The following is a 15,464-nucleotide window of genomic DNA, read 5'->3' as shown; positions in this document are numbered from 1 at the left end:
TGAGGTATATGCCAGGCCCACAGACTATAGGTTTTGAAGATATTTGGGGGTTCTTTCCCTCTTCAGATCTTTTGTGGGGGTTTTTTTGGGGGGGGGTTGTAATTTTTTTGTTTTTGTTTTTACAAATATAAATTTATATAATCATTTGTTGAGATTCACTGAATCTCCTAACTTCCCCCCTTCCCTTACACGGGTCTTAATAACAATATTCATTCTAAGTGTGTTTTAAAGTCTGGTCAGGATTTTTTCTTCCTTCCATCTTTGGGCTAGTAGCATCCGTACAGCAGTCCATAAAGAGTCTTGTCTGTTCTTTTGGGATCTCGGCACCTATAATTCCTAATACAAAAGCTTCTGTTGTTTTTTTTTAAGAAAAGTTATTTAAAACTTTTTTTCCAATTCATTATATACCATTTCCCAAAATGATTTTATTACCTGTCCACCACATGTGATAAAAGGTTCCTTCCTTTTCCTTACACTTCCAGCAGATATTTGAACTTGTTCTGTACCTTTTAGTTAACTTAGTAGGAGTCAAATGCCACCGATACATCATTTTCATACAATTTTCTTTCAGCATACATGTTGTAAACTTCAAATCTCCCAATCTGCCAGCTGTATGTTATGTCCTAAATTCTTTGCCCAATTTATCGTTACCGATTTAACCTTTTCATCTTTTGTGTTCCATTCCAGGAGCAAGTTAGACATTTTTGACAGTATTTTAATATTGTTTTCTAGAAGTTGTTATTGGAATCTTGGTATCTCATAACTAAAACCTTTCTTTTTATATATCTTAAAAATATCATTTAATTGCTAATACTGTGACCAATATATTACAGCCTCCTTTATAGCTTCAAAGTCTTTTAATTTTAAGTGATTTTCAACTTAACAGACCTTTATATGTTGGCCAATTACTTCTCATATTCAATTTTTTCAGGGATACAGTGGTACCTCAGGTTACATATGCTTCAGGTTACATACGCTTCAGGTTACAGACTCCACTAACCCAGAAATATTACCTCGGGTTAAGTACTTTGCTTCAGGATGAGAACAGAAATCATGCGGCGGTGGCGCGGTGGCAGCAGGAGGCCCAATTAGCTAAAGTGGTGCTTCAGGTTAAGAACAGTTTCAGGTTGAGTACAGATCTCCGGAACAAATTAAGTACGTAACCCGAGGTACCACTGTATTGCCTCCAAAGGGGAAAGCCACCTAGGTGGTTTTTCCTCAAACGGATTTTTATACTTCTCCCATACCCTAAAAATTGATTTTCTTATTACCGTATTTTTCGCTCCATAGGACGCACTTTTTTACTCTATGTCTGTGTGTCCTATGGAGCGAATATGTGGTCCCTAGAGCCAAATTGCCGAGTGTGGCACGCTCTTGGACTGCTCTTTGGTGGTGGTGGTGGTGGAGCCGCGCTCCTCTGCCAGCAGCCTCGGCTTCCTCCTGCAGCCTCAGGAAGCTTTAGAGCAGCGGGCAGCCTGCCCCACACTCCTGGGCTGCTGAATGGGGGTGGGGGTGCTGCTCTGCCAGCAGCCTGCCCTTTCCCCTCAAGGTTTGGAGCAGTGGGCAGGCTGTTTGCTGAGAGAGGGGAGGAAGAGGACGGAGAGGAGGAGGACCAAGAAGCTGGGTGAAGGGAGAGGAGGTACCGTAGGTTGCCGTGAGTGGAGAGTCATGGTAGAGGGCAAAGGAGAGGGAGCAGCGAAGGGAAGAAATTGCAGACGTCCCCTGAGGAGTTTGGGTGAAAGGGATGGAGGAGGAGGAGGCTGGAAAAGGGGACTGTGCTGCTTGGGGAGGGGGAGGGGGAAAAGTGGGGAGGAAAGGCTCTGCTCAGCTGTTTCTTGACTGTAATTCAAGTAAAGGGAATGTTTGCGAGCAGCGGGCAGGCTGTTCGCTGAGAGGGGAGGAAGAGGATTGAGAGGAAAAAATGTGGCATTAGCAATGCTTTGGATGGAAACGAAGATGGTATTTTACATGAAGATAGCGAAGAAAGTGATGTCAGTGATTGTGAGCAACTGAGCTTCATAAATTCTGCCTTTAGCAGTGATGAGTTCTTGGGGTTCACAGAAGACTAGAAGAGTACTCAAACCTTAAAGTCTCCCTTCATTTGTTAATGACAGTGATGATGGTTCTTAATGCCATTGTTGACTGCTGTACACTTTACATGGCTGTAATATGATTCTGATATACCGGTTGTTTATTAAATACAGTAGTTTATACAACATTTGATTCAGAATATTTTTTTCTTGTTTTCCTCCTCAAAAAACTAGGTGTGCGCTTTGGTCGGGTGCGTTCTATAGAGCGAAAAATACGTGTATGATTCTGAAAAGCTTTATGCATCTTTGTTTTCTCGAACCATAAATATGCATGCCATCCAAACCTATTCTTAGGACCTTCTAAATCTAAAATATCTACATTTGTCGACTTCCTGTTTGTCCGCCATGGCGATCAGCTGCGCCCACATCATGCCTGTTCAAATCGCTACATTTTAAGTCCACCCCCGGGGGAGCAGAGAACCCATCCTTTTGCGAGGGCAACACACAGCGGTGCTTCTGCTTCCTAAAAAATAAAGGAAGATAAAATGCTAGCCTATGCTACTATTTAAAAGAAAAAGATGCAAAATACATGCAAAAGCAACAAAGTTGGCTAGGAAGTGCGTTGGGCGCTGAGGGCAAGTGGCGACTGGTTCCCCTGTTCGAAGCCACGTCTGTTGGGAGAGATGGAAAGGGGAAATGGGAAGAATCACCCATCTGAAATCCCGGGTGCTGCTGCCAGTCAGTGAAGAGATTCCTGGCCTAGATCGACCAGTTACCTGACTCCCTAGAAGGCAGCTTGCTGTGCATTGGAGCTGCTTTCCAGAAAAAAAGTTGGACTTCTGAGGCCTAACGAAATGTATTAATGTCATGTCAAGGTGCTGCAGTGGCTCCCATGTTGGACCTGGGGGACCAGGGTTACCATCTGATCACTAGGTGACCTTGGGCCACCCACTGCAGCACAGCACAACCTATCTCACAGGGTGGTTGTGAGGATAAAAAGAGAGGTGGAGAAGCACAGAGGTCACCTTGACCTCCTTGGAGGAAAGGGGGAAATTATTATTATTATTATTATTATTTATACCCCGCCCATCTGGCTGGATTTCCCCAGCCACTCTGGGCGGCTCCCAACAGAATATTAAAAACACATTGCAATCTCAGGCACTAAAAACTTCCCTAAACAATACCTTCTAAAAGTTTTGTAGTTCTTTATCTCCTTGACATCTGATGGGAGGGTCTTCCACAGGGAGGGCGCCACAACCAAGGGTCCCTCTGCCGGGTTCCCTGTAACTTCTCACAGTGAGGGAACCACCAGAAGTCCCTCAGATGAGGACCTCAGTGTCTAGTCTGGATGATGGGGGTGGTGACGCTTCATCAGATGTACGGGGCCGAGGCTGTTTAAAGCCTTAAAGGTCAGCACCAACACTTTGAATTGTGCTCGGAAACATACTGGGAGCCAATGTAGGTCTTTCAGGACCAGTGTTAAACAGTCTCAGCGGCCACTCCCAGTCACCAGTCTAGCTGCCGCATTCTGGATTAGTTGTAGTTTCCGGGTCACCTTCAAAGCTAGCCCCACGTAGAGCGCATTGCAGTAGTCCAAACAGGAGATAACTAGAGCATGCATCACTCTGGTGAGACAGTCTGCGGGCAGGGAGGGTCTCAGCCTGCGTACCAGATGGAGCTGGTAGACAGCTGCCCTGGACACAGTACACCCTGCCTCTACTTGTAATCATAAATGCACAAGCAGTCTCCCTTCAAAGATTGCCTGCACGCATGAAGTAAGGGGTCGAAAGTGCAGGCACAGCAGTCTGGAGGAGCAGACATTTCCTGTTGTGGAAGTGAACATTTCCTGACTAACAATTGAAGGGGGACAGTCAGTTAGGTTACCCTTAAAAACTGTTTGTGAATTCCTCCCCCCCCCCCAAACCAGGCCTCAAAGCCTCAAGCACTTTTCAAACTGCACTTTTCATTTTCTCTAAGGCTACAAAAGCTTTTAGCTAAGCATTTTCTATGTAACAAAGGTAGCTGAATTAAAACAATGCCTTTCGCTCTCAGGCCAACTGACCTTGGCAATAGCACATTTAGCTTGTGGGTTTTTTAGTGATCCAATCAGTTTTTGTGGGTTTTGTATCTATGCCCCCTGCCTGTTATGTTCACAGCCCACCTCTTTCTCTCCAGGACGCCTTCCAGGCTCTGAATTCCCACGAGGAACCACGAGGGTCATCTAGCCCAGCCCCCTGCAATGCAGGAATATTTTGCCCAAAGTGGGGCTCAAAGCCCCAACCCATAGATTCAGAGTCTGATGCTCTACTGACTGAGCTCTAAAAGGGAGTTTCAGTTCAAGCAGAGCCCAGAATAATTAGGGTTGCCATATTTCAAAAAGTAAAAACCAGGACCCCCCAAAATTGTAGAACTTTTTCTTTTTTAGACAAGGCCCCAAATAAACGCCAAAAAAAGCCCATGAGTTTTCAATTGACTTGTCTTAAATCGAAGACAAAGTGCCTTCTTTTGGAAATCCCCCCCCCCCCCCCGCGGACGTCAATTCCACCTTTAAAATCTCAGGAAAATCCAGACGTATGGCAGACCCACAATAATATACCTAGGGGGGAAATGGTTCCGCAAGTTTTCAGGGAGGGCAAGACAGAAACTCAGTGGGCCCTGCAGGAAACCTCTGAGCCCAATTCTGTCCCTGTACCTGTTTAAGCAACACCATCACAGGACCTTGTAATTTTAGATGGGGGACATTCCCAGTTCTCCCTGGAGGTGCCAGGGTTGGAACATTGGGCCTTCTGCATGCAAAGCGGATTTTCTTACCACTGAGCTTAGCCAAAAATATTTAAAATGCCACCAGCCAGCTTTTGCTACTAAATGAAGACAAAGAAAGACTGAAGGCATCTTGTTCTAGGAAAATCCTTGGGCTCACTTGTACACAAAGTTATGTTGTTGATGATGATGATGATGTTGTTGTTTAGTCGTGTCCGACTCTTTGTGACCCCCTGGACCAGAGCACACCAGGCACTTCTGTCTTCCACTGCCTCCCGCAGTTTAGTCAAACTCATGCTGGTAGCTTCGAGAACACTGTCCAACCATCTCGTCCTCCGTCGTCCCCTTCTCCTTGTGCCCTCCATCTTTCCCAACGTCAGGGTCTTTTCCAGGGAGTCTTCTCTTCTCATGAGGTGGCCAAAGTACAGGAGCCTCAGCTTCAGGATCTGTCCTTCCACTGAGCACTCAGGGCTGGTTTCCTCCAGAATGGAGAGGTTTGATCTTCTTGCAGTCCATTCAAAAGCATCAATTCTTTGGTGATCAGCCTTCTTGATGGTCCAGCTCTCACTTCCATACATCACTACTGGGAAAACCATAGCTTTAACTATACGGACTTTGTCGAGAAGGTGATGTCGCTGCTTTTTAAGATGCTGTGAAGGTTTGTCATTGCTTTTCTCCCAAGGAGCAGGCGTCTTTTAATTTCGTGACTGCTGTCACCACCTGCAGTGATCATGTAGCCCAAGAAAGTAAAATCTCTCACTTCCTCCATTTCTTACCCTTCTGTTTGCCAGGAGGTGATGGACCCTCTCTAACTCAGGCTGCAGGTTGCTCAGGTCAACTGCATCCAGGCCCAGACAGGGGGGGGGGGCATATGGGCCACTTGGCCAGGGCCTCCGGTTCCAAAGGGGGTCTCGGTCTGCATATTCACAATCGCAGGAGATGCTCCGTCTTTATCTGCAGGTCCGGTTGAAGCCTTGAAATAAAATTATTTGTCAGCATAACTTTTGTCAAAATGATTTATATACTTATTTATAAGACTTCAGTTATCCCCAGGGTAAAAAATAAAAGGCCGGGCACATTATTTCCCTGGCCTGGGCCTCTGCCTGGCTCAGCAAGGCGCTGACTGCATTCACACTGAAATGAAAAACAGAGCGTGCCTTTCTGCTCCCGGTGACTAACCAAATGCAGCAGGAGGGAGGGAGGAGCAGACAGGGGGGGAATCCACCCATTTTTGGATGAAATATCACTTTTACCACTAAACCCTGAGCTGGAAAGAGCCAAGAGCCAAAGAGCAGCCATGCCTGGCCCCCGTCAGCCTCTGGACTCCTCCAGTCCCCTAGCAGGAGATTCTTCCTGAGCCTCCCCTCTGGGAAACTGGTTTCACAAGTATTGACAGCTCCTCCTACTCCCCCCCCCTTGGGTTGGAGGGTCCGTCATTCCTGCACTCATTTTACCAGGGGAATCCAGTGGGTAGTTTTTTAACGGGAGAGGGGCAGCCTGAAAGACCTAGACTGGCTCCCAGTACATTTCCAAGCACAATTCAAAGTCTTGGTGTTGACCTTTCAAGCCCTAAAGGGCCTCGGTCCAGTATACCTGAAGGAGCGTCTCCACCCCCATCGTTCAGCCTGGACACTGAGGTCCAGCTGCAAGGGCCTTCTGGCGGTTCCCTCCCTACGAGAAGTGAGGGTACAGGGAACCAGGCAGAGGGCCTTCTGGGTGGTGGCGCCCGCCCTGTGGAACGCCCTCCCACCAGATGTCAAAGAGAAAAACAACTACCTGAAGTCTTTTAATGGGGGGGGGGAGGGCTTGTGTTTGAAGCGGGGCTTGGCTGTTAGGGGGCTTAGCTCAGCAATGCAGCAGTTGCTCCGCATGCAGAAGGACCCAGGTTGAGTGCTTGGCATGCAGAAGGAGATCCTCCCCCTCCCTTAAAAAAATGATGGTGGATGAAACTTGGCCCACTTCCCCCCCCTCCCCTCTGGAGTCCCCCTCCCTGCCGCCCCCAGTGAGACTCCCCGTGAGGAGGAGAGGCAGTTGGGGGGAGGGGGCCGGGTCCCCATGGAGCCCCCAGAGCAGGAGGCCAGAGGCAGCGCCGTCCCGTCTCCTTCCCCTCCGGACACAGGGAGGGGCTGCTCTACGGCCGTAGCTCTAGGGATGCGCGCGTCTGAAAAGGAGCCGGAAGTGTCGCTGATAAACGCTCCGGAAGTTTCGAGACCCGGAAAAGGAGGAGGGGCGTCGCTGAAGAGCCCCCCCCCGTCGCCGCCGCCCTTTCTATTGCCGACAAGGAAAGCGGACTAATCTGGAGCCAGGGAGGCGGAGGACCAAGAGGTAAAGAGGGAGAGGAGAGGGGGAAATAGAGGAGGGGGGATAAGGGGGGAGGAGGACGAAGAGACCCCCCCTAAGGAAAGCGCCCTCGCTGGGGCCCGTCGACAGGGGACCCAACACCTGGCAAGATCTACTGGGCAGCAGCAGCACCGCCAGCCTCCCCTTTCTCTTTCCTGGGGGGCCGAGAGATGCTCAGCTGCCCTGCCCCCCCCCCGACGCCTTGGCGGGAAGGGGAAGGAGGACCCCAAGCAGGGCTGGGGGTGGGGCTGAGGCCCCCCATTCTCCCGGCTTCCCCCTGGCAGGAATCCTTGGGGCGCCGCGATCCTAGGCTAGGTGGGTCCCCTTTGGGGGGAGAGTGGGGAGTCCATGGAAGGGTTAATGGGGGCGAGAGAGGCCTGGATGGAGGACCCCCCCCGTCTCCCTCCTGGGATGGGGAGAGATTTGGCAGGAAGGCTGAGCCGGCCAGGGGGGCCTTAGGGCAAAGGGGACCCTGGGGGGCGGAGGGAGGAAGGGAAGCATCCCTGGGGAGGGATCGAAGCCATCTTGGAGAAAGCGAGAGGGACTGGGGGGCCGCCTGCCTTGACTTCTCCCTCCTGCCCAGGAATCTGCCATGACTCCAGGGTGAGATCCCTGAGCCGGAGCCCCGATCCAGCCACCCTCTCCTCCCCTGAAGCTCAGTCCTTGCCCTGCCTCAGGTCCCAGATCAGGAGCTGCAGGGGGTGCTGGGGGGCTGTTAGAGCGAGTCCAACCATGGGGGGAAAGAGGAAGCCCCTTTTATCATGCCCCCCCTTTGAGGCTTCTCTCTGGGCAACTCCAGTCTCCCCCACATGCCTGTGTTTCTGTGCAGAAGCATCTAAAGGGCTCCCCCCCCCCCCGACACCTGGGCCCAACTCCTCCTCGCCTGGTTTCCATTATTCCCACTATATCAGATCTCTTAAATCTGTGGGATTTAAGGGATGGGGAAGATTGTTATGGAAATGGGTGGGTTCCCGTGTTCCCCCCTCAAGCGCCTGCCTTATTAGTAGTAGTACAGTGGTACCTCAGGTTACATACGTTTCAGGTTACAGACTCCGCTAACCCAGGATGAGAACAGACATTGTGCTCCGGCGGCAGCAGCGGCAGCAGCGGGAGGCCCCATTAGTTAAAGTGGGGCTTCAGGTTAATAACAGTTTCAGGTTAAGAACGGGCCACGGGAACGAAGTAAGTACTTAACCCGAGGTACCACTGTACTGCAATTACAATTATTTATATATATTTTTATTTATTTAATCTATTAGTTGCTTTCTCTTGCCCAGGGCAGCCCAAAGTGACTTACAACCAGTTGTTGTTGTTGTTGTTGTTGTTGTTGTTGTTATGTTCCACGGTGACACTCTTCTTTGGCATGTTTCCTATATTTTGGGGGGGGGGAGAGAAAAGACTGTTCTCAGGGCCTGCTCCACCATGAGGGAAACTGAGGCAGCCCCCTCAGGCAGGTGATGCAGGGAGGGGCAAGGAGGGGAGGGAGCGGAGTCCCATTTGGCCAGCCCTGATTTAACCCTCTATCCTCTCATCCAGTGGAAGGTGCTGTCCCATTGCCAGTGTCCCAGACATAATGCAGCAGCCTTGGGAAGTCAATGGTGCAGGATGATTTGGGAATGTGTCCAGTTGGTTGGACTTCATCAGGAAGATGTTGGAGATCACGGAGGAAGGAGGAAACGAAATACAGATATTCAGCATTTTCAGGGGAGGGGGAAGTAGGGGAAAGTTTGTCCCCCCAGATAAGACTCCCATCCTCCCTGGCCATGGGCCATCCTTGCTTGGGCATCTGGAGGACCAGAGATGCCTCAACTCAGCATAGAAGGTTCCTCTAGGTCTCAGTGTTACTTGGGAGTTGGTGGAACTGGATCTTAAGGGTTCTTGAGACATTTCTTCAGGGATTATGATTGGTATCCAGACCCTAACACTATAAATCCAAGGTGTCCCCACTGAGCAGTTTATCAAGCCTGCTGGCCGCTGGTGAACACCTTCTGAAGGAAATGGTTTGCCCCCAAAGTTAATTTCTTCCTTCCTTCCTCCGCTGCTGCTGCCCACACTAAAGGAATGTCTGGATGAAATGCCAGGGATGTCTGCCTCCTATTACAAAGAGATCCAGTTGATATTCTAGATAAAAGTGTGGCTAAGATTCTGAGTCACAATCATGGCTGAGAAATACAGCCAGGGAATATGAAACTGATTTGAAGATTGGTTTCTTCTTTACACTTTATTATTATTATTATTATTATTATTATTATTATTATTATACTTATTATTATTCATTCAGGAGGACACACTACGGGTTTCATCTTATTTCTTTTCTTTCCAACAATCAGTGTTATTCACCTTTAATACTCACCTTTTTCAGTGTCACACATATTTTTATCTTCTGATCTTCAAATGAAAAGAGGTATAACAATTTAATAAAGAATTCCCAGTTGGAGCAGAGCTAGAATATCCAGAAGCCCTTGGCCACCCAGGGCAAAGAAGGAAGAACAGTGAGAGAGGCCTGGACAGGGAATCTCCACTAAGATAAGCCAGTGTCAGGAGGCAGGTACGAGACCTGATGGCATATATCCAGTTACAGATAGATAGCCGTGTTGGTCTGCCATAGTCAAAACAAAATAAAAAAATTCCTTCCAGTAGCACCTTAAAGACCAACTGTTAGTTCTAGGTATGAGCTTTCGTGTGCATGCCTAGAACTAACTTAGTTGGTCTTTAAGGTGCTACTGGAAAGAATTTTTTTATTTTGTGATGGCATATAATTATTATAAATCATAATTGGGGTGGGTGTCTCAATCTGGCCTTCCCAGCGGTCAGGTTCCAGCTGCTTTCCTTCTGCATCTCCAGCTCTCTCCATTCAATAATGCAAGGCTGAGAGATGGAGGTCCAACCCCAAGAACATTCTCCAACTGAGCACTCCTTCAACCGACCACAAGCACCAAGCCTTGTCACTAGACATATATGGGTCTCCCAAAATGGTCAGTATGGACTTCCTGAGGCCAAAGGGAATATGCAGGTGATGAATAAAGATCTAGAGGTTGAAGGGGACAAAATGTGTCCCAAGGGGTGGACGATTATAGTGCAGCGGATGAAGAACTTCATGATGAATTTAGGATCCTGATTAATATTGGCCAGGTTCATGGAACATAGAGCAGCTCCCGTTCCTGTGAGAAACCACTTTTTATAAAACTTAAACCCCACAGTTCAACCGTATTCTAAGATAATGCTGCTTCATTATTGCTTAATTAAGGGTTAGGAAAGGCTGATGATGCAGTACCATTAGTTAACATTATTTCATCTGTCTTTCCTAAAAATTTGGAACATATGGACAGGAAAAAATGTACGAGACATCAAAATAAGAGCAGGTGCTAATTGATGTGTGTAATATTCCTTTGTTCTCTTCCTAGGTTTCCTTTCCCCCTGCTCCTCCCTGTTGAAAGAAGACAATGGAGAAGGCAGTCAAAATTCTGGAGGGCCATGTCCAATGGGAATAACAAAGAAACCATATAAATTCATGGAATGTGAAAAGAGAGAGGAGAAACAATTTGAAAGTATGGAGTGTGAGAAGAGTTTCACTGACAGTGGAACACTTGGAAAACATCAACGGACTCACACAGGAGAGAAACCATTTAAATGCATGGAGTGTGGAAAAAGCTTTGGTTGGAGTTCAAACCTTCGTATACATAAACACACTCACACGGGGGAGAAACCATATAAATGTAAGGAGTGTGGAAAGAGCTTCAGTCAGATTGGACACCTTAGAAACCATCAACGAACCCACACAGGGGAAAAACCATATAAATGTATGGAGTGTGGAAAGAGCTTCACTGATAGTGGAACATTTAGAAAACATCAACAGACACACACGGGCGAGAAACCATTCAAATGCATGGAATGTGTAAAGAGCTTCAGTCAGAGTAGATACCTTAGAATCCATCAACGGATTCACACAGGGGAGAAACCATTTAAATGTTTGGAGTGTGGAAAGAGTTTCAGTACGAATAGAAGTCTGAATATTCATAATAAAACTCACACTGGAGAAAAACCATTTGAATGTATGCTGTGTGATAAGAGCTTCACTAATAACCGAAGCCTTAGAATACATCAGCGAATTCACACAGGAGAAAAACCATATAAATGTATGGATTGTGGAAAGAGATTCAGGCACAGTGAAACTCTAAGAAAACATCAATGGACTCACACAGGGGAGAAACCATTTAAATGCATGGAATGTGGAAAAAGCTTTATTGATGGTAGAGCACTTAATATCCATCATCATACTCACACAGGGGAAAAACCATTTGAATGTATGGATTGTGGAAAAAGCTTCACTTGTAGTGGAACACTTAGACTCCATCAACGGACTCACACAGGGGAGAAACCATTTAAATGTACGGAATGTGGAAAGAGCTTCACTTCTAATGGAGCAGTAAGAAGACATCAATGGACTCACTCAAGGGAAAAACCATTAAAATGCATGGAATGTGGAAAGAGTTTTATTGAGAGGAGAGACCTGAGAACCCATTATCAAACTCACACTGGGGAGAAACCATTTAAATGCACCGAGTGCGGAAAGAGCTTCAATCGCAGTGGAACACTTAGAAAACATCAATGGACTCACACAGGGGAGAAGCCATTTAAATGTAAGGAGTGTGGAAAGGGCTTCACCAATGCTGGAAATGTTAGAAAACATCAATGGACTCACACAGGGGAGAAACCATTTAAATGCATGGAATGTGGAAAGAGCTTTATTAATGGTACAGCACTTAGTATCCATCATCTAACTCACACAGGGGAAAAACCATTTGAATGTATGGATTGTGGAAAAAGCTTCACTTGTAATGGAACACTTAGAATCCATCAACGGACTCACACAGGGGAAAAACCATTTGAATGTATGGCTTGTGGAAAAAGCTTCACTTGTAGTGGAACATTTAGAAAACATCAATGGACTCACACAGGGGAGAAACCATTTAAATGTAAGGAGTGTGGAAAGGGCTTCACTAAAGCTGGAAATGTTAAAAGACATCAACGAACTCACACAGGAGAAACCATTTAAATGTATGGAGAGTTGAAAGAGTTTCTTTCAGAGTGGAACCCTAATTTCACACACAGGAAACTTAGACGACATCAACAGACTCACTCGGGGACAAGCAAATAAATGTATGGAGTGTGGAAAGAGCGTCAATAGAAGTGGAAACCTTAGCAAACATCAGCAAACTCAAAAAGGAAAAACCACTTACGTATATGGAGCGTACATAGAGCTTCAGTCCTGATGTTCTTAGAAACCACCAATGGACTCGCACGGAGGAAAAGCTTTAAGAGTTGAAACCCTACAATCCACAAACTGAAAAATCTTAAATGGTTTGAATGGAAGGAGTGGGAAGTGTTTCAATTGCTTTATATATAGATAATTTTATTAATACAGTGGTACCTCGGGTTATATACGCTTCAGGTTACAGACTCTGCTAACCCAGAAATAGTGCTTCAGGTTAAGAACTTTGCTTCAGGATGAGAACAGAAACCGTGCTCCGGCGGCGGAGCAGCAGCAGGAGGCCCCATTAGCTAAAGTGGTGCTTCAGGTTAAGAACAGTTTCAGGTTAAGAACGGACCTCCGGAACGAATTAAGTACTTAACCTGAGACACCACTGTATATAATTTTATTTACAAATTGCGTTCAAAAATGGAAGCATTCACTTCTGGGTTCTTGGCGTTTGAAAGCCCCAAACGTTCAACTTCCGAAGCGTTCTACAACCGAGATTCCACTGAGAATCCAGCAATAGTGTGTTGTCCAACGATATTCATTCTTTTAACCAACACAAAGAGGCTGCCTCGTAGTAGAAAATCTAGCAGTGCGAAGCCACCTCTATTTTTAGTATCTATCAAAATTTTATACTTTATTCTTGGTGTTTTCCCCCTGCCAGAGTAATCATGAAATATCTCTGCCATTTGTTAAAGAAGCTTGTATTATTTATTATTGGTATCATTTAGAATAAAAACAGTATCTTAGGTAAAACATTTATCTTTATGGTTGAAATCCTTCGTAAAAGTGATAGTTTCATCCTCCCCTATATTTCCAAATGCTTTTAACATTTTTGGATACTCTAACGTAATTGGAATATGTTGTAATTCAGTGTTTTTCAAATAAACCCTTATTTAGTCTCCATCTATACAATGAACTCTTTTCACCCCTCGTTATCATCCATTTTGAGTTTTGTCTTGGAACTTTGAAGTGCCAGGCATAGCTCTAATGGCTTTAGCCCAAGCATAGCAGAGTTTTCCTGCACAGCGAAGAAGCTAGTTGAGGTGGAAATGACTAGTCAGCTAGACTCAGAATAACTATTTACAGGATTTATTAAAAGGAAAAATAAAACCAGCAGAGTTTCTGCATACAAAACAAAGCAAAATAAATCCTTTCTTTCTCTCTCTCTCTCTTAACCATATACAGCACTTCTTCTCCTAACACACCCACCTAACACAAACTGTGCTAGCATTCCTAGATAACAGAGTTGAATGCTGGTCGTTAACCAATCAGAGTAAGTTTCTAGGTCAAGCAGACCTTGGCTTTCTGCCAAGAGTAAATTGACACTGCCTTGAGTTAATTGTGTGAAGCCAGAATCTGTAAGTTTCCATGAGAATCAATTAACAGAAACTGAACACCCCCTCACAGATTCTGCTGGACAATTAACATCAGATAACACCTATGTAGGTTTTTCCAGCAAACCTAAACCTTTGCACATTTGCTTGTTCTTTATCTTTGCCAATGGTTTAGTTAATACATCTGCTACATTTTCTTCACTTGGTACATAAGTACATGTGATTATATTGTCTTGTACACAGCAACGTACATTTTGGTATTTTATAGAGATATGTTTGGAACGTGATTTGAAACCCTCTGTTTTACTTAAGGTTTTACAAGCCTGATTATCAATGTAAACTTGTACTGGTTCTCCACAATTTACATTTAAATCTGCTAACAAATGCTTGAAATAAATCACTTCGTTGCACAATTCACTCAATGCGGCGTACTCAGATTCCGTTGATGACACACTTACAACGTCTTGCTTGCGTGACCACCAGCTGATTAAAGCTCCACCGACCATTATGACTAGTCCAGTGACAGATTTTCTATCTGGCAAATTTCCCCAATCACTATCACAGTAGCAACTCAACGTTTCATCCTCTGAAGAATTTAATTGTAACATATAGCCAATTGTCTGTTTGAGGTATCTCAGAACTTGTTTTACCCCTTTCCAGGCATTTAGTGTGGGTTTTGAGACCAATCTACTTAATATGCCTACTGCATAGCTAATATCAGGTCTGGACCACTGTGCTAGATACAATAAACTTCCAATTACAGAATGATATACATCAGGATGTTCAAATTCAGGACTCTCATCTATATGAAGTGTTTTTATGAAACCTGGATCCATAGGCACCACTGCCCCTTTGCAATCCTGCATCCTGTATGTAGTCAGTAGTTGTTTAACTTTGTTCTGCTGACTAATTAGGCAGCTGCCATCTTGGGCCCAGCACACTTCCAACCCTAGATATGTCCTAACCGGGCCTAAGTCCTTCATTTTGAACTTACTGGACAATTGCTTGGCAAACCTTTTAGTTTGTTTATCTGTTTTGCAAGCATATAATACATCATCTACATAAATCAGACAAAACTCTTGATCACTGCCTGTACCACGTACATAAACACAATTGTCAGCTGTACTCTGCTTGAAACCAAATGACACTAAGGCCTCATGGAAACATTTGTTCCAAGATCTTGCAGCCTGTTTAAGACCATATAAAGCTTTGTTTAATTTCAACACTCTATTGGAACCTGTCTCATAACCAGGCGGTTCAGCTAGATACAGGTCTTCTGATATTGATGCATGTAAATATGCAGTCTGGATATCAAAATGGTTTAACAGGAGTTTTCTCTTTGCTCCAAGCGTTAGAATCAGCCTTACACTGTCCCCCTTAGCAGTAGGGGAAAAAGTCTCGTCATAATCTTTTCCAGGCCTCTGAGAGTATCCTTGAGCCACTAAACGAGCTTTGTATTTGTACTTTCCTGTCACCAGAGGTTTAAGTTTGTACACCCACCTGCAGCCTACAATCTTTGCCCCCTCAGGCGCTGCTACTGGTGTAAAGACCTTGTGCTCATTCAGAGAGGACATCTCTTCCTCCATTGCCTGTTTCCAGAGCTCTGCCTCCTCTTTTGGTAACTTTAATACCTCCTGAAAACTCTTGGGCTCTGCAATTACACTAAACACATTTGCAGTATCTGGAGAAAAACGCACCGGAGGCACTCCTTTGTTTTGTCTTTTAGATCTTCTGGGAGAA

At 45.6% G+C, this 15,464-nt stretch overlaps 2 protein-coding genes across 2 annotated transcripts in view; one reads left to right on the top strand and one right to left on the bottom strand.

Annotated features, from left to right (window-relative positions):
* Positions 1 to 15,464, bottom strand: part of LOC310837460 (uncharacterized protein) — a 187,045-nt gene that overhangs the window by 129,210 nt on the left and 42,371 nt on the right. The window lies entirely within an intron of this gene.
* On the top strand, positions 6,969 to 13,325 carry LOC310839062 (uncharacterized protein). Its single transcript, XM_083727262.1, has 2 exons — positions 6,969 to 7,115; positions 10,535 to 13,325. Exon 2 carries the CDS (start codon positions 10,612 to 10,614, stop codon positions 12,184 to 12,186), a length of 1,575 nt encoding a protein of 524 aa, XP_083583388.1. The 5' UTR covers positions 6,969 to 7,115; positions 10,535 to 10,611; the 3' UTR covers positions 12,187 to 13,325.

This window comes from Podarcis gaigeae (genome assembly GCF_964106915.1).
Source record: "Podarcis gaigeae genome assembly, chromosome: 2".
Lineage (NCBI taxonomy): Eukaryota > Metazoa > Chordata > Lepidosauria > Squamata > Lacertidae > Podarcis > Podarcis gaigeae.
This window is presented reverse-complemented; position numbering and strand designations above follow the sequence as displayed.